Raw genomic sequence first — 24,032 nt, 5'->3', positions numbered from 1 at the left:
CCCTGACTGCAGCTTCTTCTTTACAGAAATGCACAACAGAAGCAGAACCACATGTTCAAATGCAACCCTTACCAAGGCAGCAAATAAGCATATTAAAGTAACAGAGATGTAATAATTGTTATCAAAAACAGAGAGATGACTGTTTTTATGAATGTGATTTGGCGGTGGCCTCTGCCAGCTTTCTTTTTATGCTTGTTTTGAGGTGTGGCTTTTTGCATGAGCTACAGTAGTTGTGGAAAACCTAATCTGAGCTTAGGGGTGGGACAGTATTGATCTTAGATGAGACAGTTGAAAACCAAACCAACCAAGCCTTTACTCTATCAGGAAGAATCCAATAAAACTCGGGCGGGGGCTTGACTACCTTGTTTTATTAGCTTTGATGTACAGCAGTTTTTCTGTTTGGGGGGGGGGGGGGGGGGGGGGAACCAATGACTTGGCTGAACACACTTGCTTCTCTGCTCTTATTCAAATTTCTGTCTCTAGTTTTGTGACACATTCTTAATAAATGTGGCATATTTACTTGATACAACATGTTAAGGCAGATTAGGCAATTGTGTTACTGTTAAAGTAAGATTTACAGTCACAGCGACAAAGAGGCTGATTGACACAAAGGCCAGGGCAGCGTGCCAGGCAACAGATGAGCTCACTGTTGAAACAGGGATTTCCACATTTCCATGTCAGTTTGGCCAAAGTCAAAAACAAGAGCAGGGGGCACACGGGGCACTCACACACCAAATCATACACCAACATATAAGGATAGAGACACATGCCAGGCTTTGGCTTAGACAAAACAATGTATGTGATTTATCTCACACACACACACACACACACACACACACACACACACACACACACACACACCACCTGACTGTTGTAAACAATAGTAGCCTTCACAGATATTTTTCAAATGCAGCCAGGCTTGTTCAATGTAGAATGGGTGGCAGTCACACGAAAACACCACACACACACATACACACTGCAACTCTACCTCTATATTGTCAACTGGGCTAGGCCCTCACGGTTACCATAGCAGCCTGGCCCCTCCCTCCTTCCCTGCAGGGGAGGTGTTTTGAAAGTTCACGGCGTGTTTGTGCGTGTGTGGGGTGCAGAGAGAAAGAGGCAAAGGGGCGTGGAGGCCGAGAAAAGTGCAGGAATTAGTTTACACCTCTCTCCAGTTGCAACAAGTGGCAGCAGCAGCAGCAGCATCCGAGAGTCTGCAAAACTTTCCCGTGTGCCTCTAAGACACGCAGTCACTGCGGGACACACGACCACCCGTGAGCCATGGAAGAAGAAGCGCCCCACGCCGAGCCCAGCAGCAGCGCCTCTGGCAGCACCCACACCATCCCGCAGCCCGAGGGCAGCCCCCAGCCCGAGAGCAGCCAGCAGTCCGAGAACCCGGAGCTCCTCATCCCGAGCTTCTGCCCGGCGTCCTCCCCGCCCACCTCGTCCTCTCCGACCCCGACCCCGACCGGTACCCTCTCCAGGTTCGGCTTTAAAATGCCAACCAGCCCGGGCGCGGTCGCCCCTGGGAGCCCGGTGGACCGCGGACAGGTGAGCGCAATAACGGTGGTGGCGCTGCTGGACAAGCTGGTAAACATGATGGAGGCGGTGCAGGACAACCAGCAGCGGATGGAGCAGCGGCAGGCCGACCTGGAGAACGCGGTGCAGAGCGTGCAGGGCGACGTGACCCGCTTGACCAAGAACCACCTCACCACCGCCTTAAACGTGGACAAGCTGCTGGAGCGCTCTCGCAAAACCAGCGGGCACTTGAAGGAAGTGAGGGTGCGCCTGGACAAGCAGGCGGTGCAGGTGAAGAAGCTGGAGAACAACCACAGCCACCTGCTGAAGAGGAACCACTTCAAAGTGCTCATCTTCCAGGTAAGGGAAGCACAAAGAAACACTAACGTTGTGTCCAAGACGCACAGACAGCATTCCAGCCAGAATAAACGCCCCTTTGTGCTAATTTTAAAGGTGCAGTCCCCCGAGTTTTTATATGAAGCTCGTTTTTAGTGATGGGTCGTTCGCGAACGAAATGGCTCTTAGAGCCGGCTCTTTGACGTGAACGACGCGAGCCGGCTCCTTATCGCGAGCCGTCACGTGGGTTTTCTTTTTTTTTTTCTTTCTCTCAGCCTCTCTCTCGCACTTTTTTCCGCTTCACTCTGCACGCGAGCCTTGTGCTTTATGCTGGGCAGAGGGGGGAGGGGCGGTAGTTACACTCAGTAGCACAGGAACAGAGCCAGAGAGAGAGAAAGAGAGGCAGGGACAACAACATTAGAAAGGTATAGTAATCATCCACAACTATTTTCAGTTGCAGATGATAAAGGATTGAGAAAGTTTATTCATGCAGGTCCATACGACAGAGAATATGCATGTTCTTTTAGTTTTCATATTATAATTTATATTTAATTGTGTTGTGGTTTGCAGTGTTTTGTGTTCTTTTCACTTTAAATTTGTGAAAGGAAAAAGCTGAAAATTTAAATAGTTAAAACTTGAAATGTGAATAGTTGATTTTTGTATTATATGATTTATTTATTACATTTTATGTGGAGTGAATAAATAAAAGTATATTTACGGTGGCCCCTAGAGACAAAGCACATACAAACTTCAAATCACGTACGAACTCTGAAGCATGTACAAACTCCAAAACACGTAAAAACACGTACAAACTCCAAAACACGTAAAAACTCCAAAACACGTAAAAACACGTACAAACTCCGAAGCACGTAAAAACTCAGAAGCACATAAAAACTCAAAACACGTACAAAAGACAACAGAAGTGCTCCAGGATGCTGGGCGCAGTGTTGAGCCTTTGTTATCTTGTGGCTACACAAGCCAGCAAGTACCAACGACCGGATTTGGTGTGTGGTAATAACAGGTAAATGAACTTTTTTTTAAATTATTTGAATATATATATGAGTGCCTGTGTATAAATACACAAACAATACACACATGCTTTCAATTGTGTAATTTAAGTGATCTAGTAGCTCTGCTTTGGAAGTTCAGTTCATGCTAGAAATGTATTTTGGAGTTTGTACGTGTTTTGTCTCTAGGGGCCACCGCATATATTTATATATAAACATATATAAATAAAACCACTTGTTTTTATGTTAGTAATTCCTTTTGTGCATAATTTTATATTATTGTTAATAATAAATTAATTAAAGCAACAAAACAACCTGAAGAGCCGGTTCGGAGCCGAAAGAGCCGGCTCTTTTTAGTGAGCCGAACCAAAAGAGCCGGATCTCTAAAAAGAGCCGGAAAAGCTTTCTTGGCTGCTGCCTCAAAGCACACTGTGCGCTGTCTATCTTGCGTGCTGCACAATATTGTTTATTACTTAGTAAATACTGATATCTATGACTAGCTAGTTTATTGTGATGGTGCTTTGTTTTCTCTATTATTATGTTGCTCTTTGTTGTTTGCTGTCTCCTCTGTTTGTTTGTTTGTTTGTTTGTTTGTTTTTTCTCCATACAGGTGACCCAGGAGTTTTTTTTTTTTTTTTTGTCTCTCTTCCCCCCCCTTCTCACCGTCTCTTCTCCCCTTGGGTTTTCTTTCTTTCTCTCCCCCTCTCTCTCTCATTCATTCCCCCTGTCCTATTTATTAAAAAAAAAAAAAAAAAAAAAAAAAAAAAAAAAAAAATGACAAAGGATGAACTGAAGCTCTGCCATCACGTAATGTCGCATACTGCTGTTTCTGATGTCATTTAAAAAAAAAAAAAAAAAAAAAAAAAAAAAAAAAAAAAAAGAGCCGGAAATCCCATCACTACTCGTTTTATTCACAAACTCTAAGTCCAAGTCTGTAAACGCAGCCAGACAGTTAATTTAGTTGCATGAGCTGGAATACTGCACACTCTGAAAATGTAACGCTGGTGGCGTTATAGTGACGTCAGCAGTTTAAAACCAGTCAGTTTAAAACAGTATCTGAAGCAGAGCAAAATATGGCGTTACAAACAGAGACATGATCAGGCAGGGAGACGTAGCACTAAACGCATCATGAATTCAGCAACAACAAAGATGGTTTGGAAGGAAAATGTCAAAAGGAGGGGAAAAAATCATTTTTATAACCTTTATTTTGGGGGTAAAGTCGGCAGATTTCTAAGCACTATTTATCAGATTTGACAAATTTGTGGTTCCTATGCGTGCCATTTTTATGACCTGGTAATATTCCAAAATAACTGCCTAAACAAGTGTCTGGATACATTTCAAGATGGCGGCAGAGTGGTGAGACCTGCTCCTAGAAGGAAAACGGAGGGAAAAAATGAGAACATCTTCAGTGTAACTCGAGTAACCTTTTAAATTGTTTAAAACTCAGTGTTCAATGGTTGGACTACTGCTTTAAGGTAGATGAGTGAACTTGTGTGTGTTGGCTTTATTTGCATTTACATTTGACTGCAGTTTTGGGTGTGTTTGGTTGTGTGCACACTCGCCATGTGCCTGGTTGGCACTGACACGTGACGAGTCGTAAGTGATTTGCGACATTTTCATTTTCAGCTCTGCAAAACTTGCGGAGCAGGCTTTTAAACAAACACGTGTGCACATTAAAAGAAGTCTGAGCGAAAAACCAACGCAAAATATAATCAGATTATTTATGAGTTGAGGCCCTTTCGAGTACATTTGAGTCCTGTTTGTGAGGAGAAGGGTGTGTCTGGGAATGGAGCTGCACAGGATAATAGAGGAGGGCTCAGACTCTGACTTTAAGTGGATCTGTTTACACCCCACAGTCATAATTCAGAGAGACAAGTGGTTTCTTTGGATGGATTTCCCACTTTTACTGCCATATCACACCTGTACTCAGGCAAGGAAAAAAAGTTCTCCACTTTCTGTAATTCCAGGAGATGGTTTCGAGTGAAAACTATGACTAATGGTTCTTCACCTAAACCGTCCCTCACTTATCAAGGAACATTAAAAGAACTGAAAATTGTTTTCCATACATTGTTGCGCCGACTGATGATTGCCGCGTGGCTGTGGGAGTCTTCGTGCATGGTTTTTCACGTGTGCGTGGGTACCTGTGAGCATGTGTGTACTAGTTTGTGCCCAGGTAGTGAAAAGGGGGGGGTGGTGGGAGGGGGCACTGTTGACACAGCCAGAGCCTCGGCAAGCTTTTAACCGCTGTTGTTATCTGGTTTCCCAGGTACTGAGGCTCTGTTGTTCAAACGCAGCAGGTGCCAAGATCGTTTAGTATGTATGTGCTAGAAGGGAGTGACTTGTTGCTTTGGAGATAATGAGAGTGGACAGTGCTGCTGGCTTTCGATGCACCGTCAAATTGCATGTGCTCGAGTTTCTCTCACCTAAGCAGCATATAAATGAGCACGAGTAGAGTTTCTGTTGTTATTTTGGGTTCTGCTTAAAATGTTCCTTCATTTTCCCCCCAATTTCACGTCAGGCTAAGAGGTGGAGTGTTTGCAGATGGGTGTAGAAAGACTAGGAATGACCTTAAGGGCGTGTGTGCAAAACATGTGCATTCTTGCAACTTGCCCAGTGGATGTCATGCTGATATGTTGGGTCAGGTGTATACAGCTCCAGAGCTTGTAAATGACACTCAGAGTGCCCCCAGGGGAGTGGGTAGTAAAAGAAGTTAAATGCAGCCCTTCTTCCTTCACCTGTTTTGACTCTTCCATCGCTTTACACCTCTCCTAATCTCTCTTATTTGGTACCAGTAGGTCCATATTTTCTCCATCTAGTGCTGTACTCTGTTTTTTGTCTGGTATCTTTTTATCTGCTCTGTTTCACTCCCGGTTTCTGTTTTTTAAACTAAATCCACCTTTTTTTCCCCCTTCTCTCTCTCTGGTCAAACCACCTGTCCTGGTTCCCTGAAACTTCGCTAAAGCACATGCCACACGTCTCACGCTGCTCTTTGATATTTTGCCGCCCACACTAGAGCCAAACTTTCTTCTATTCACCTCCCTGCTCTGCAGAATTGATCCAAAACCCTGTACGTGCTAGATGAGGCGGAAACACAGAGGGCTGTTGGTTAAATGCCCTCAGTTGCACGGAGCAGGGGTCCCATACTAGCTTTGGCCGCGGTCGGTCAGAAATGGCAGCGATTTCTGCTGCATTCCTGCGCATAACGAGGACTAACGAGGTCTTAATTACTGCTGCTTGGGCTTTGTTTGTTTTGTGCATCAGTGCTTTTCCTGTCTCCGCACCGCCCTCCCATCTCCAGGCCTTTTGTTGCTGTGTGCACACACACATGCACACACGCAAAACAGACAGAGTTCCAAGTCATCAGAGATTCCGCTGTGTACAGTGTCAAGACTGTTTTGGTAATTTCTCTTTGGAGAGGTAAAACGTTGGATCGCTAAAATTTCTTTTCCTATTATTCGTCACATAGGCGCGCTTCAAAGGCTCATTACCTGAGGGGTCTTGGAGATCTTATAGCTTATCTGAATTTGCATCTCTGTGGCACGCTACATGAAACGCGCTGTATTTGGAATTTAATTTGCTGCGACAGAAAAGTCATTTATTCTAAGTAGATCATAACGCTCCCATCTGTGTTTATTTCACTGTGGAATAGCCTTGCAACAACCACGTCAACCTCTGTGGCAAATTGAATTTGAGCGGCGTGAGGGTTTTATTTGTTCTGTCACTTTGCATGTGTGCAGAGCTTTGCTGTATATTTAGCAGCGAGAGTACAGCTGTGCTTCTTTCCTCGAAGGGATGGGAAAGGGGATGTTCGGCGATTGTCTGGGTTTGCAGGATCGCTAATCGCAGAGAGCCAGTGGGAGCAACAGAAGCCCCGTCTCTCACACCGTCACACTTACATGACCTATCAAAGAACCTTCATATTGCTCTGCGAGGAAAGACAAACAGGCTCTCAGGCCAGAATAAACACACTTACTGTGTTTTGCTGCTGTCAACTGGACAAAACGTTCATGTAGTTATATTCACTCTTTTTCGCATCGGCTAGAAACCTCTTTACCACCTTTTACCATTTGATTGATTGGTTTAGAGTTTGTCATTTTCATTTTGTTTGCTTTGCTACCGGTTGATTTGGAGCCTTTATACAGCGACACAAGGTTGTGACTTAATCTCAGCTTTCCAAACAGGAAGAAAAGGTTGTTTTCTTTTGCTTTGTTATTCTCTAAAAGGGAGGAAAAACAGGTAACGTTCCAAGCCCTGCACTGTAACTGTACTGGTAGTTCAAAGAAGCTGAATGAGCAGGGTTGGAAAAAAATCAAAACGGTAGTAGTTGTAGTGCACAACTTTAAACTCTTATTCAAGTCCCAAATTGTATATTCAAGTGAACAGAAAAAACCTTCAAGCTGAACTCAGGGTGGCTCTCTTATTAGCTTTCCTTATAAAATCTGTTTTCTAACAAGAGTAATTAGATATTTGAGTGCAACTGGAGTACGTATTGTGTATGTTCACAGTATTTTTACAGGTTGGAGCAGGAAGCTGTCTGCAGGCTACAGTCGAGGTTTGTTGTATGTCTCCCTCTTTGACGTGGTCGATCTCACCACGTTATGGCTGAAAGCCGTGCTAGCTGTTTCAGTGCATTCAGACCTGCTGTGCATACATGCCGCAGATGTTGAATACAGCAAAGGTGTAGTTAAAGTGAGTAACTAGTTACGTTACTTTATGCAGCCATGGGTAAAGACAAAATCATCTACAGTGCAGGGAAAGGAGGTTGAAGTAATATTTGGCTTTCTTAGCAACTAATAGTGTAAGTTCAGAACTTTTTGTCAGATTGAAGATGGAACCGCAAACGTTCAGTCACAAGATGAGTTCACATCTCGGAAGATCCAAGTGATGACATTTTTTGTCCTTTTAGTTTTATTAAGGCCTCAGTCAGGTAGCCCTGTAGACCCCCGTCACACCCCGGGCACAAGTGTATTCTCTGATCGTTTGCCGATTGGTCACAAAGAATGTGCTGGACCTTGTGCTACAACCGACGTGCAACTTTTACTTTGAAGACAAATGTTGTTACTTTTTCACATTTCAGTTTTAGTGCCTCTTACCAAGTAGTTTGAGTGTTTGCAGATAAATAAGCTTCTTCCATGCAAACTACTGACCACCACACCACTCTGCTTGCAACCCACCAATGCAGCACCATACACCTCTTTGCAACCAGTTTCATGCTAGTAACTACTAGCAACCACTCGCATTCCCTAGGAACAGGTGGTTGCCAGATGATCATCAGCACATCTGTAGGCCTTTGTGACTGAGGCCTAAAGTTAACCATTTGCAAACCTGCATTAATGTTTTATTCTGAATCGTACTTGGTTGAGGAATGGGGCTTAAATAGCTGTTGGATGTATTGCGTCCATTGTTTGGCTTAGTTCTCAACCAGTTTTCCGGTTTATCCTTTAACTGTACTTTTTTTAATATTAAACCCAACACAATGACTCTGTATGGCTGATTAGTATAACTATCATGAGTTTTGCTGAATAATTATGGTTAATTATTGTAATTACATACACACGTTTCTTGTGCTTTCATAGAATCACTTTAATAAAAAGGCTCGTCAGAAGCTCACTAATACTGAGGATTGTGCTTCTTTGCTTGGCTCACCAGCAGAATATCTGAAGCTATTTACGGAGATGATGGCTGTAATCTAATGTTACATAATACACAAGTAACTATACAATACATCTTCTCCAAATTGCTCCATTAGTGACTTTATTAGTAATGTTATACATGTACAATGATGATAAAGGGCAATAAAGAGCTATTCTGTTCTATTGTATAATACATGCTCATACTCAACAGTAAGCGAGTAACACTGCAACTCAAGCTGAGCACAAGTTTAATTTAAAATCAAAGTCTTATTTTCCCATTTCTTTAAGCAACAGGTGGGTGTGGTGGCTTTGCAGTTGTGGAAAAGTTACTTTAAACAGAACTGATTTTAAATGTGACTGACAGATAAGATCTGTTATCATGTTCCAGTTCAACAGATAGGAAATGGATTAATAAAGCTCATGACTCAAATTACATGTGTGCGTTTTTTTGCCTCTTACGAATCAACATGTGATAATGCATTTTGCACAAAATGTAGATTTTTGGCTACATTTGGCTGTAAATTGAATTAGACCACATGTACAATGCTGACATTTCTAGATAGGAATCATGTGATCACGAGTATGACTTGTGTCCTCTACAGTGAGATTTTTTTTTTTCTGTTAGGAATATTTTTAGAAAGTGCTGTTTGAAGCAAGACTCTAAAGAGTAAAACTGGTCTCAGTGATAATAGTCTCAAATGGGTGTGCAGCCTTTAAGGCGTGCTTTCTAGTTGAATAATGAACTGTGTTTACAGCATGGGTTCTCGCTTTGTTATCATTCTTTCTTTTCCTTTGGGGTTCATTCCTCAGATAATCCTCTGGCTTTTTCCTGACAGCAAAAAATAAAAATGGCAGAACTGCGAGTAAGGGATAAATATAGAGTGAAAAATGATAGGAAGTCAGAAAAAAAGGCAAAGTGAATACGTGGCCTGCAATTGTCAGTTAATGATAGTATAAGAACGAGTGTGGAGATTATACAGAAGTTTGTAAATGAGCAAACCCCATGCATCAGAATGGGGATCTATTACCTTAAGTGCTTACTTTTATTCCTGATGTAACATTCAGGTTTGACGAGTCGGCTCAACAGTTTCAGCCTCTGAGGCAAAGGCAAGTTTGCAACCGCAGAATGTTTGAGTAAAATAGCATCTGTAACAGCTTTAATAACGCAGAAAAGAGGTGGTAACATTAGAGCCTGGATGGGTATCTGCAACTGACTGATACTGTATGACTGATAATCTGGTCTGACTGTTTAATTTATGATATTTTTGCAGTAAAGTCATGCTTGCAGACATACAACAAAGGTAGTAGTCTCTCAGTGTATTGCATGATGCAATGCACGTCTTTATTTGGGAAGCGCCGGGAGCATTTTCCATGATATCTCAGATTATTAATAAGGTAATGAAGCTCAGTGTTTCCACCACCGTGGATTTAGAAGGGTGCCCCATCTTCCCAGTTGGACATCCCTCCAGGAAACTGAAGGCAAAAAAGTGGATTGTGTGCACTTCTTGAATTTCTGTGCGGTGTACAGTTTCACTAGTTTTTGTGCTCTTGGTTTCAGTGTGTATATGTCAGTTTCATGATATGCTCTGTTACAAGATGCCCATCACCTTCTATCATGTCCATGTAGAGCAAAGGAGAGACCACTGAAGTGAGGAGGAAGTTACTGGAGTTGAAACTGCCTTATAATCTCACTGCTAGTGCAGCAAAAGCTTCTCAGCAACTGCTGATCAGTGTAAAACATGGAAAGACTGAAGCTCTTCTACTTAATCGAATTAAAAGGGAGGGGGAAAAAACTAAATACAAAAGAAACGGAACATTTTGGTTTGTTAATAATGTGCACTTATTTAATTTATATGGCTGGCTGCCAAAGCTGCCACTTGTGTCCTCTGCTCTCTGTTTCACAATGTGTGTAAAGCCCCACCCTGCCCACACATTGAACTAAGTACAGACTAAGGGTAATGCCACCTTTTTGACAGGTTTTGACATGTCACTAAATGTCAGCAAAAACGTGTGTGTGATGACATTACTGTAGATTTATTTATTTTTTCCAAGAGTAGCTTTGCTTCCATTGCAAATCCAATAATTGAGTTCAGGAAAGCGCTTGTAGCGTTATTCCTAGTAGGCCTTTGAGGGGTAAAGAGTCGTTTGCCGTTTCTGACTTTTGTGATCTGTCTAATCCCTTCTTTTAGGCCTCTACATTCATGCCCGGAAGAGAGACAACAATAACTATTTTGTTCTCATTCCTCTGCTCTTAAACGGAATGTGAAAATTTGACATGTTAGCATTCCTGTCTGTACTGCGGACACATGTGCCCTTTAACCTTTGTATGGAGTAAACATTGTGACAAATAGAGAGCCTTATCAAAAATGCTCCCACAGCCCTTATCAAACAATGGTTTTGATACACACGCACACAATGAGCTTTGTGTGAAGAAGGATCTTGAGAGATTCGAACAAAAAAGCAAAGGGGGGTTAACACAAGAGTGCAAACTAGTGAAGATATTATTTAGCACTCTGCATCATTCTCTGTTGGGTAGATTGTGCTAAACTTTGGGATCTGGTTGATACAGAGGAAGTACAATAAGCGACAAGGCTCCAGAGATCAAGTCAATAATGGGTTTGTATAATGGATACGAGGCCATAGGTGAATTAATTAGGACTGGAGAGCTTATGTGACAGAATATGAAGCGCATCAGCAGCCAAAGTGCACTCACGGTTGTCCTGTAAATAATAGGTTGTGTCAACAGGTTTCCTCAACATCATCATTTATGTCAACAGCAATAATGGCAGCTTCTCTAGACTGCCACAGCTTCCATTCTGCCAGCACGTAAGCATGACATCGTGGCTCAATTGGTTATTGTATTGTGCAATTACACAAGCTCGCAGGCCCAGTAAACATGCTGTTTTCTTTTGGTGAGGCAGATATGGGAGGGGTGCAAATGCAAAAGAATGCTCCGAGTTGTTTGCAAAGCTCTGTGGGTATTACGCCAAGGGGCAGGATTCAAAATTGGAGCAAAGTCGTTGATGAGATTTTTTTTTCTTCTGTTTTTATGATCATGTTTGTCATAATTGATACATATTTGGAATGACGGGCTACAATACAGTCCTTGTTTCTACATTCAGAAGTGAATGTGTAGAGCACAGTGGTATTTTATCAGGTCTCTTGGTAAAATTACAGTCAGAATAGTAGAATTCAATTTCCTTTTCTTCATTTCCTTCCTGTGTCCACAGATGGCTCTTCATTCACACTGGGTTGGAGGGTAGACGGGATGTGAGGTTTTGGAAAAAGCTGGGTAGGGGTGAAAGTGACTGCAAATGTGCGCAATCATGTGAGTTCCAGGTGGACTTGACACTGCTATTGTTCTGGGAATCGACGAGCGTGGCTGTGGTGTAATGGACAGTGGTATTGTACAGATGGTGAGGATTGGCAAATTTTGAAACAGTGGGAAGATGGAAATCTTTCACAACTTTGTATTTGACCTTTTGTTTTGACTGTCGAAAAAGGGGGTAAAAAATCTCTGTATCTGGAGCTGTCCATTCTGTGCGAGCAGCACAGAGTCATTCCGCTCTCTCGTCTGTTTATTCTTTTTAAAATAAACTTCCAGATTTCCTCATTCTAAAATTACAAGAGTAACAGAGATTTCTGTGTGAGTGGTGGTGATGCTGTGCCCTCTCATTGCTGCTGTTCCCAGGAGGCCACCTGACTAACTATACCAGCACACCTGCTCCAGCCTCACCTGGTGGAACCCCGTTCAGCTGAAGAGCCAGAAAAACACACATTTAATTGCTGTGTGCTTTGGTGTCCTGATTATTTTCTTTCCGTGAGCTATTAATGGTGAAGTTTGCCAATAAGTTCTAAACAGAAACTCCAGTTGAGGTTCATGTGAATGTCGAGAAAGCCAAAGACTGGATTTGTCCTCTGAGGTCCATCCTGTGCTTTCTGAATATGTGAACGGATGTTTGTATTCACGTGCACGCATATGTAAACTAAGAGGAGAGAAGAGATACAAAAGAAACAGTATAGGATGTCATGGTGCATGCGGTGTAAACATGAAGTCACTCATCCAGTAATGCGAGCCCAGTTCACTTCTTTCACTCAGTTGCAACTCTGCCTTTCCCCACCCTGATCTCTTTATCTGAGTACAGCAAGTGACTCTTGAAGCTTAGCAACATGTTGCATGCTTGCAATTAGATTGTAACTCTACCCTCCAACTTGTCCTGTCACCATTGCTACTTTTGTTAAAAAACATGTCCCAGGAAAAACCGTATTGTTTGGTAGCATGGGTGACATGTTAATGAATTAATACAACCTTTCAAAGAGCAGTGAATTATCAAACATTGCTTATAGAGGGCCTCTGTGGATGCCTGTTCAGTTGTCTCTGGTGGTGAATTAAGAGTTGAATTAAGAAAAACTCCTTCTAATCCACTCCTTGATAACAAAATGTATTGAGTCCTGCTTTTTGACTGGGCAGTTAAAACCTAGCTGCCTTGATAGAGGTAACAAAGACAAAATCAAAATGATGTTTCTTCTTTCATTTGGCTCTAATGCAAAACAGCAGAGATGTGGAGAGCTCTGAACCCAATCTTTTCAACTTTCTGAGTAGAAATAGGCAGCTGACAGAGGGAGGGGAAGAAACATGAGCTTTAGGTACTGGTAATGTGTTATCTTCACTGCACCTACTTTGATGTCTCTTCAGCTTCTCTAGGACTTGAGGTTGACTTCAATAGTGAGTCAACATGCTTACCTTACTTACTTACCCTTGGCATTTAACCCTGTTTGTGCTATTGGTGCCCTTTGACATATTTTAATGTAATCAGGGAGTCTGTGCTTCAGTTTTGTTGACTGACGTGCAGAATTTTATTCTTAATCTACTACTAGTTTTAAGTCTAGGCTGCACTAATAATAGTGTAAATCTGTAAATACAGAGTCAATAAAACAATCGATGACATAATGGATAATTCTGTCTTTAGCTCATCTAGCCAAAATACCAATGAGCTCATGTCATAGCAAAGTATCTAGTAATCTGTCCACAGTTCACAAGAATATCTATTCTTTCTACACTTGTACAAAGTGATCACCTAATGGATCATCCAAAATGTGCCCAAGGTCACAGTTGTTGTTTTATAGGCAATATTCCGTGAATTACTATGGTGTGTGGTGTTCATGTCTGTGGAGGAGCTGTCTGAAAACAAGACTGAAAGGAAGGAGGGGAAAAAACATAAGCAGTATGGGAAGGTATGAGAGAAAAACGTGTCTCGGCATGTTCTTTTCCCGTTCATCCCGCGTAGGCGCGGCCCCAAGTCGTAGAAGGGTGGTGAAAATCCTGTAGTGCATTGTGGCATCGTGTAGGCTAAAAGGCTGCTCGTAATTTGACATAAACAAATGTGTGGTCAACAATACGAAGAAAAAAATGTGTTCATGTGCATATATTCAGTCAATGAAATAATTATCTTGACAGGCCTACATGCAACAGTTACATGGGCTCTTGAACTACATTATATAATTATTAGTACAAGATATCTTTGAAGTGTGTGCCCTGTAATGTACAGTAAACCGCCTGTCACACTAAATTAACTTTGTTTTGTGGTTGCTTCCAAATATATTTTAATTATAATGGTTGGCGTCCTACATGGCTGCACACAAACACTCAAACACACATGCTGTATCGCATTCTCGGGGGCTAATGAGCGATTGCTTAGATGGTGCATTAATTAAGAGGGTTCCCAAGAGCCCTGTACCAGAATGCAAGGTCCACACACACACAGGACACTCATGGGTCAAATGGTATTTAGGGAAATTTTGTTTGTTGCTTGCTTGCTAACACTGTTGGGAGCTAATCTGAGGGCAAGCTAATATCACACTATTTTAATATACTTGGGCAGCCAAACAAACCAAAGTTATATCTCAAATTTCATCTCTGGTAGCTCTTATGAGGTACTTCATTACATACATCCATTAATCTGCATTTGAATGCTGGTGTCTAATAAGCGAGTCACATGGCAGCAACTCTGCTCCTGTAGACATGGTCAAGATGACCTGATGAAATTCAGACTGAACAGAATGGGGAAAGAGAGGTGATTTTAATCACGTTAAATGCGCCATGGTTATTGTTTGCTCTGAGTATTTCAGAAACTGCTGATTTGCTGGGATTTTCTCATACACCCATCTGCAGAATTTCTGGAGACTGGTCCAAAAAGACAAAGATTTCACTGAGCTTCTCTGAGCAAAATGCTTTGTTGATGTCAGACTTAAGAAGAGAGTGTCCAAGCTGCTTTGAGCTGATAGGAAGGCAGCAGTAACTCAAAACAACCATTTACTACAACCAAGGTATGCGGACGAGGATCTCTAAACGCGCAACACGTCAAATCTTGAAGCAGATGGGCTACAACGACAGAAAACCACACTAGATGCAGACTAGAGGCTACAGTTTGCACGAGCTCACCAAAACTGGACAACAGAAGATTGTAAAAACATTGCCTGGTCTGATTAGTCTTGATTTCTGCTGCGACATTCAGATGGTAAGGTCAGGCCTCTTAGTACAAACTGATCATCTAAATGCCACAGGCTGTTGCTGACTTGAGGAATCTCTGAGGAATGTTTCAGTACCTTGTTGAATCTGTGCCAAAAAGATTTGAGGCGGTTTTAAAAGGAGGTCCAACCCAGTGCTAGTGGTGCAAGTAAAGAAGTGACTAGTGAGTGTAAATCCACCCAACTTTCTGCTTTTATTCCCATCTATATTCACAAAGTTTTCAAATAACATGTAGGGCCTAAAATGTAGACGGTAGTTTCTGATTCACGAAGTAATAAAAAGATCCTTTCTTTAAAAGCTACTTCACCCTTATGTGCTGACAAATTGTCCCACAAATCCCAGGTTAAAATTATTACATTAGAAGCACTACAAGCATGTTTATAGCCTGGCACAAACACTGGATTGTCCTCCATAGGTAGTTTACCCCTTCATAACAACTTTAGTTGTTTTAGATTAAGCAATCGCACTGGTTACCCTGTTGTTCTCTATAGAGAGTCCCATAAATATAGCGCAATGTACATCTCTTGGATTTAAAGCCATCTCCATACATTTTGAGCAATGCATGTCTCAGTTAATAACAGTGTTACTGAACAAACTCTTGTAGATTTAGTCACAGGTGGGCTCAGAACTCAGTCTCTGTGTTTAATTTGCCTCCCACACACACTTCAGCACCCACACTGATTACCCCAAACATGTTTGAGCCAAATCACAAAGTCTGTGACGTGCCCAGACTGGTGCAGAGGTGTCAAGATTGAATCTTTAGAAACCTTAACTGCACAGAACAATCAGGGAAGATTAGTGTTTATTACCAGGAAATGCTCCACTGGGGGTCAGGAGAGGCCATATTGGCTCTGATTTTTTTGCTAATCACAGCTGGTCAGATTTTAGATGGGTGATTAACCCTTAAGAAATCTCATACATCATGCTGATTAAAACTGCCCAACTCAATCTGAAGTGTACACACACGAACAGAGGAGATAAGCACAAAGCCTGGAGCACCATCATCTTCCTAGAAGTGAGATTTCTGGCATTTCTCTGTAATCTCTAATGTGTTTGATTTTTTTTTTTTTTTTTAAGCTGTCACCCTCAGAGCTCCTGGCTATTCTGATTTGTGTCTGCATGAACATGTTTCTGTGGCGGTCCTGCAGTGTCAGACCAGCACCAAAATAGGGCATTCAGATTCTGCCCATTCACGAACAACAATGAAGTGCCACAGAGAACAAAACTGAAAGGGAGAGATTACAGTTAAACCAACTGAGAGGCAGCGGGTAACCAGAGCTGTTCCCCAAGGTGCCACTCTTTGTCTTTTTTTGGGGGGATTTCAAGCCCAAAATCCAGAGTGCATCACAGTTCCCAATTTGTAGGACAGATGGCAACCCTCATTTGTTTTTGAGGGCACTTTTGGGCTGATATTGTTTTTTAAAGAAACGTTTTGGGTTGCATTGAAAGAATTCTTCTATTAAAATGTAATTTTTAAAATTACAGCATTACATATCGATAAGTAACTGGTTAGTTGCGTGATGAAAAGTAAACACCCAAGTGCATTTTTCTTGCACAGGTTGGTTACACAGCCAGCAGGTTATCTACTCTACTGTATATTTAACTCTGAGTCTACTGACTTTACCCCATTGCATAGTAAGTTGATATTTGTAGCATTTTCTGCACCACATAACCAGCGTCAAGCTTGTTATTTTCCTCAGAGTGACACCTTACTTGCAAATAATTACTAGCATTTAAAAAGTAACTATAACTATTATGTAGAATAACAGTGTTTTGTGAAGGGTTACACCTAACACTGGTTGGTGGTGAATAAAGACTTTCTACATTCTCAGATCATGATTTCTTTGAGATTTTGTATTTCTTAGAAACATCCCAGAAAGAAATTTCATGAGGTGTAATTTCTTTAGAAATTGCCATATGATTTCTGGAAGCTGTTGTAACTGGCTTGCACTTCTGAAATGAATCTGCTTTATCAACTTTACTCTGTCTATATTGCATTTTATATTCTGAAGCTGTAAAACATGCATTGTTCTTTTCCTTCACCTTAAAAAATGTGTCCCTGGGTTTTCTGGGTGTTGTGCTTTATATAACATGCTGACAGATTTATTGGCTTGGCACACCTCAACTGCGAATCACAGCTGCATGTTTCAGATGAAGCTGGAGATATCAGGCATCTGCAAGGTGGTTAAAAACAGGAGGGCATTACTTACCATTTCACAAAAGCTTTACATAAGTTGTAGTTTAGGTGCTCGGAAAAGCTACGGCAGCAGAACATAGCCTGTCTTCATTTTTTCGGAATGTACAGTTCAGGTGAACACTGCTATATCGTTGACCGGCCGCTATCTGCCTATTCCTAAAGAAGTTGTCATCTACCGATGACAGAGATTGATGCTTATCTGCTATGGCATGACAGATAAACAGCTGAAAGAATTCACTAAGGCTTCATGAAATTCACTTTCCTTCCCACAAAGGATGCAATAAATGACAGCAGAGCATGAATACGTTTAGAAATGGGCCATATACATTTTAAACATTGGGAAATTACGAGCATGCGGCAAATGGTGTGTTTTGGAGTATTTCAGATTTCATGTCACCCAGTTTGGTTGAGTTTGTGCAGAAGATCAGACGAATTCAGAAATGACCTTGAAAATGTGAGGATGTTTTCTTGCAAATAAAGAGTTAAATCTTTTGCATACAAACACTGCAATCACAGTAATTTATATTGTTGCAACTGATTGGGCTTTTTAATTAAGGCAAAATTTATTTATATCATGACTCATTTTATAATTATTATCATTTTGCATCTTTTTTATGCATCAACAAAAGGGCTACAGAATTGTACAGAATGGGGCACGTTTTAGGCATTTCAAAGACCTTGTTGTTGGCCTTGTTCCAGTGTGGTTGGCCCAGTCCACTCCAAGAAAGATGCATGGTGGCATTCAACAACAAACCATCCTGATGCTTTAAGCGTTCTCATAATACCCAAGAGCATTCTTTAAAGTGTAGTCATATTTGAATGAAGACTCTTTCTTACGTGCAAGATGCAAAGAAAAAGCTAGTGGTTTCGTTTTTTATGATAATATGAGTGGTATTTGGCAGTGGGCAATGTTCAAGAAGCTCAGAAGAGGAACTGCAACACAAATACTTGACTGACAGTCTTGTCTTTTTATTGAGTCACCCTAGTTGCAATAAAAAAAGATTTGTCAAGGTCTCCTCGGGCCCTTTTTTTTTTTTTTTTTTTTTTTTTTCTTTCTTTCTTTTGGAAAAGAAATGACCAAAACCGACAAAGACTAGAAAGAGATCTTTATTGTATTTAATATTGTAAGTTTTTTTTTTTTTCTAGCCAGAGTTTTATTTTTGGCTTAGTTCAGCTTTACTTTTAGTCAGCTATAAAGGTTAATGGCACCTTTACTGGTTATTATAACTTATATATGTAGATGTTAAAGATCTCAAAAATGTGCTCCTCCACTATTGATCTGTGACCTCACATTACAGTGACAGATTTCCCACAAAGTTCACATATTCAAAGAAATCGATCAACTTAATGTACACGTAATTGCGTCCTTTGAGCAGAACGTGGGAGGGGCTTCATGTGGCTGAAATTACCATATAAGGAACATCCACTCTGACATCATACAGATTGAGGAGCAGAAAAGGGTGTCTTAAAATATGTTCAGAACACTCTGAAACCTGAGGGTTTGGCTCAGAGGGTGTGTGTGTGTGTGTGTGTGTGTGTGTGTGTGTGTGTGTGTGCGTGCGTGTGTCACAAAATAAAGAAAAGCACTCAAAACCATAATGGGTCTGCTTCAAGAAATTATAGAAGTTAATTTAGTCAGTCAGCTCATACATCATGTGTTATGGACTGTAAAGCATTAAAATGCATTTCAAACTTCACACTGTGCTACATTAAATTAGCTCAAAGATGAGAATACAGTGGCGATATTTAGGCTCTTCCAGGGAGGGTTTGTTTATGAGCATTTCAAATGTGTAGTGGGGTATGTCAACCACTGAAGCTTCACCTTCACTCTGCACTCACTCCTGGGTGTGAAAGGATAGGGGCAGGGGTTGGGGGGCACTGAGGCTCATAAATCCCCAGTGGAGGAGAACATTGGCTGTGTATGTGTGTGATAGCATGTTTGTGCACAGATGGGTGGGGACGAAGTCAAACGGAGGCGGGGGAGCTCATAGAAAAAGAGAGTTGAACAAAATGAATGTCTGCATATGGAAACGATTGCTTCTTATTTTACCGGGTTAGTGGTTATCGGTATGTTTATGGATGGGGAGGTCGGCGGTATAAAAGACAGTATGAAGTGTTTGACTGCTGCAAAGAAACAGGTGGAATTCCTCAGGCACCTTGAGGAGAAAATCTGGGAGGCATGCAGAGACTCGTTTCTTCAGTCCTCAGCAGGCTGAGAATATTAAACACAGACGTCAGTTTCCGATGAATCAGAAACAACTGTGCTTAACCAAAAAGTACACAGTAATGTGTGCTTGAAAGTGCAGTTTGAAGCACACCTTCTGTACTTAAATTGTCAGGATGTAGACTGTGGTAGCAATCATCAGTAGATTTAAGTATAAACCAGCCATAGCCAATCCAGACAGCATTAGCGCATTGCTTGTCAGACTTGCCCTTGTTCATAGTTTTCTTTTACTCATCAAAATGATTGCCCTCTTGATAAACTTCTTTCTATCCTTCTGTTTCTCCACCAGGAAGACAATGAGATCCCTACCACTGTGTCAGTCAAGGACTCCCTCAAGACCCCACAACCAAGCCAGTATGATGCAGAATCCACCCGGCCTGCTCCATCTGTTACAGGCTCCACTGATGGCATCCATACCCAAGATGAGGTCCTCCAGAGCGTTAACCTGTCCTCCGACGATGAGCTTCCAACACACGAGGAACAAGATAGTCTGGATTGTGAAGGTTTAGGGGCCACTTCCGTATTTTATGAGAGAAGGTCTGACAGGTTCAAACGGTCCAGCCTGAAAAAGGTCGACAGCCTCAAGAAGGCCTTCTCACGCCAGAGCATCGAAAAAAAGATGAGCCAGATCACCACCAAGATTGTGCCACCAGAGAAACGTGAGAAGATCAAGAAGAGCTTCACCCCTAACCACCCCAAGAGCCCAACTGCCAAGAGCTCCTCTTTTAAGGTGTCTCCCATGACCTTCAATGTCAAGAAGGTCAGAGACGGGGAGTCTCCTTCACAAGATGTGCCCAAGTCTATAGGAGGAGCCCACGTAGAGATTCCTCCTTTGGGAAGCATGGATGCCAAGCTCAACCGGGCAGAAGTGCATACCCATGAGGGGGTTGTGGAGGAGATGCTAAGCCCTTCCAGCCCAGAAAGCTTGAAGGCAGAGTTCAATGGAAAAGCATCAAGTGAGATTAATGGTGATCATGTTGCTGGTCTGGCACTTCCAGAGCAAGATGATCTTGGTGTGGATGATGAAGAGGATGAAGAAGAAGAAGAAAAAAAAGAGGAACAGAAAACTCCTGTTGAGACGGCAGCAGATACCCAGATTACCGCAGCGGCAGTTGCTCTGGAGCAAGTTTCTTAATCTGATTGAATTTTGATCACAAGCTCTAGTTGCCCGTTTATTCTTTTCTTTCTCCGATTGCTGAGCACACAGCAGGCACAAATTATCCCTCCACCGCAAACTGTCTCATGTTCTCGTCTTTAGCACCTATTTACACTAGAAATGTCCTCTCGACCTCTCGAGGTAGTCCACCCCCAAACCTTTCCCACAACACTACCTTTAATTATCACCAGAAAAGTCTAAAAACCCTGATGTGGTCAGCAACCCCGGACAGTACTTGTTGTGAAGAGTTCAGATTGAAGCTTCTAGTGCAACTGCTCCATGAACTCTGTAGTTAAGTTGTCCAAATAAGGCAACGTTGCAGAATTTACTCTCTTCAGCTGGTGCCTACCACTTCAATAGGTGCACATCTCCTGGGCACGGGACCAAATACCTCCCTCCTGCTGTGTTTATCTGCTCCTGGCCCGCTCTTCCTCACTGACAGATAGCTTCTTTTGTTCTTTGTGTTTTTGTGAAAAATAGTAAATCTTTGCCAACCGTGGTTCTGCCCACAGCCTGGTGAGGCAGTGTGTTGCCAGGTTGTGCAATAGTTGGAATGGGACTTTTCAGCATTTTTTAGTGAAAAGGTCTTGGGGTGGGTTTTTTTTGTTTGTTTTGTTTTTTTTAAGTAGTGGACTAGAGCTTGTTCACTGAAATCTTAGGCCTATGCTGACCTGATGTAGACTAACAGGTGGTTGTGTCTTGCCTCTTGTCCTTCACTTCGGGTTTTACGCATTGCATATAGTCCCATAGTGAGATCCACTTTCGTCATTCCTAACAATTTAAACATTGACTATCTGAAACACTATTTGAATTACATACTGCTGCCATTTGACTTCTAACAATTATCTGTTGCATCACATAGAAATGAAATGTAATAGATACATTTTAAAACCCTCAGAACATCCTTAAAAAATTGTGGTTATTATGGTTGAATTAAGTTTGAGTTCAGTCACGCTGATGCAAATAAAGCATACGACTGCAGTATAGAAGCTGCTTGAAATGTAGAAGACATCGTTTTAATACTGAGACACTAAGTGTCTCTTTTGGAGAAATGATTATATTTTTCTATGTGAGGCACACTGCTATGCGATAACTGCCTTCAGTACATAAATTAAATGTATCTGTGAGATTTCTGTCATTATGTGATACTTGGGTGATTCTAAAGTGTTTGTCTTGAAGGCGTTCCTAACTTTCATGGTGAAATGTTTACTGGGATTCATATGTTTAAAATGTAAACACTGTTTCATCACTAAAGCCCGTCTGTCTTGTTGCTGCACAGACATTCACCTGCAGTGTCTTTATCATGCACCAGCTGGTATAAGGAACTGCTCCCCAGTAGGCTTGGATTACTATGCTTTTTGTATATAAGAGTGATAGTAAACCATGCCGGAAATTCCGTGGAGTTTTTAATTTTTTGAAATTAACTCCATGAGACATTTTAAAGGAGGTGCAAACATCAACTTTGTGTTTGAAAGTCATTCCTTCAAGTTCCTGTAAAGTGACCCTTCTCTTGTTGCTCTTCCTTGGAGCTTTTCCCAAGCTGTCCAATGCCATGACTTCCTAAAAATAATTTAGCAAGCCCAACCAAGTGCAGTGGATCCAGAGAGGTCACAGAAGTGGATAAAGGCAGAAGGCAGCATTCCTAGGTTTGACGGATGACTCTTTCTCAGCCCATTTTTCATGCCCTTGGCCTCCTTATTGGGAGTGCAGAGAGAGGAACAGCGTACGTGGAGCCACAGGTATTATGCCCCGGCAGAGGCTCCTGGGCATGAGCTCATAGTGGAGGGCGAGGTGAGATGTCTAGGATAGAACTTGAGCTGTTGGGAAAGATGCTAAAGTTGCCTTTGAGCAACAGTATGTGCATCTTAGTAGGATTGTGTTTAAACTGTGGGAACCAGATGTGTTACAGTGCTTCTGATTGAAGTGAGTAATAATGCTTTAGTCTTAAGTCAAAAAATAAAATCTAAACTATACATTAAAGATCAATTTATTAAAAGTGTGGACACATTCCTAATTATAATAATAGTTGAGCTTAAGATTATCATTCAGGTGACTCGCTTCATATATGTGCCACATTTTAAAAATAAAAACAAATTTAAAAAAAAGAAGTTCTTACACTTGTATTCAGTCAGTATGTTTTATGCAGGAACATATGTATTGTTTTAGCTTCATTTGTGGAAAATCAATGGGAATATTTAACATGGGAAATGAACAGCAATATAAAAAATCTTATGTATACATCAGATATCAGATTAAATAGAGAATTTACTACAGCAAAGCTGTATAGACTGTGTTGTATGTTTACACCACGTGGGGGAAAACCTACTATCCACTGTTGAAATACAACTAAACAAATAAAGTATGTTAATTGTTAAATATGCTGTTTAACTATTGTTGTTACTATGTTTAAGCAGTAATCTAAGGGTATTCATGGCTCTGTTTTTATAAATGGCCTCTGCAGCTTGCTTGCATTTCAGAGCTTTTTTTTTTTTTTTCCGTCAAAACGGTTTGTAGGTTGAAGTAAAAGTAAAGAATTTTATCTTTCACTAAAATTCAAAGCCAAATAACAGTCCCTGCAAACACAGCACATTTTGGTATTACAGTATTTGGAGAAAAAGAAAGTGCTTTGTGTGTTACAGCAATACTCTGCACGTTTATTGAATAAGATCTGTTAAGAATAAATGCGTAAAGCAATTTGATATGTATCCTTTTGAACAACTTGAGTGTGTTTAACCTTTGCTTTTCATTTACATTTTTCATATAAATCACCCAAGATGAAAATGGATTGAACACTAGGTGTATGTGTACTTTCTGCTTATTCATGCAAATGTGCTACTTGGTGATATCTGGTCTGCTAAAAAATAAATGTATACAATGTGTATTTGTTCAAAAGTCTTCTTTTCGTTCTTTGCATTGTTAAATCTACGAGTTATGAGGACCACGGTGTGCTACACACTTTGAGCACTGTCAGGTAGTGATCTTGTGTTTAACATAACCTTTGGTTTTGCTTCTTAGCCGGCTGACTTAGATAACCACTTAAACCAAAGAAGTTTCCTTCATGGCAGAAGATTACTCATCACTTGAGGGCTTAAATGTGCTCCCCTCACCAATCTTGTAAACATGCTGACCTTTCCTTTGCAGACTTTAGTATTGTATACATTAATAAACATTTTATAACACTGAAATTGTTTTGTTTGTTTTCTTTTAATCTATGTTAAGGTTAAACACGATAATGGTGTAGATCTTACATAGAGGTAGGTAAAGATTATCTATTGTGCTTTTCCTTGTTTTTCTGTCAAACTTGTGTGAATGCACATATAAAATACGACTATAGTTGTAAATAATGAGGTATGCAGTGTGTACAAGTAATCCTTGCTCTTAGATCTGTATGAGGTCATTAAAAGCAAGTATTCCTAAATGTTTATAGATAGC

General features: G+C 41.2%; 1 protein-coding gene across 1 annotated transcript; it reads left to right on the top strand.

The window, feature by feature from the left end:
* Positions 1-1,101: 1,101 nt before the first annotated feature.
* Positions 1,102-23,785, top strand: cavin2a (caveolae associated protein 2a). The gene is made up of 2 exons (XM_085248804.1): positions 1,102-1,878; positions 19,734-23,785. Exons 1-2 carry the CDS (start codon positions 1,282-1,284, stop codon positions 20,577-20,579), a joined length of 1,443 nt encoding a protein of 480 aa, XP_085104930.1. The 5' UTR covers positions 1,102-1,281; the 3' UTR covers positions 20,580-23,785.
* Positions 23,786-24,032: the final 247 nt, after the last annotated feature.

This window comes from Mchenga conophoros, linkage group LG16 (assembly GCF_057382185.1).
Source record: "Mchenga conophoros isolate Kocher_MC1m ecotype Shallow Benthic linkage group LG16, M_conophoros_male_GT1.1, whole genome shotgun sequence".
NCBI lineage: Eukaryota > Metazoa > Chordata > Actinopteri > Cichliformes > Cichlidae > Mchenga > Mchenga conophoros.
Note: the sequence above shows the minus strand (reverse complement) of the source record. Positions and strands in the feature narration are given on the sequence as shown.

Excerpts from the sequence above, each read along its gene's own strand:
- cavin2a (XM_085248804.1), top strand. The coding sequence starts at position 1,282 with ATGGAAGAAGAAGCGCCCCACGCCGAGCCCAGCAGCAGCGCCTCTGGC. Across the intron at positions 1,879-19,733 it reads TCAAAGTGCTCATCTTCCAG|GAAGACAATGAGATCCCTAC; the intron begins GTAAGGGAAGCA and ends TTTCTCCACCAG.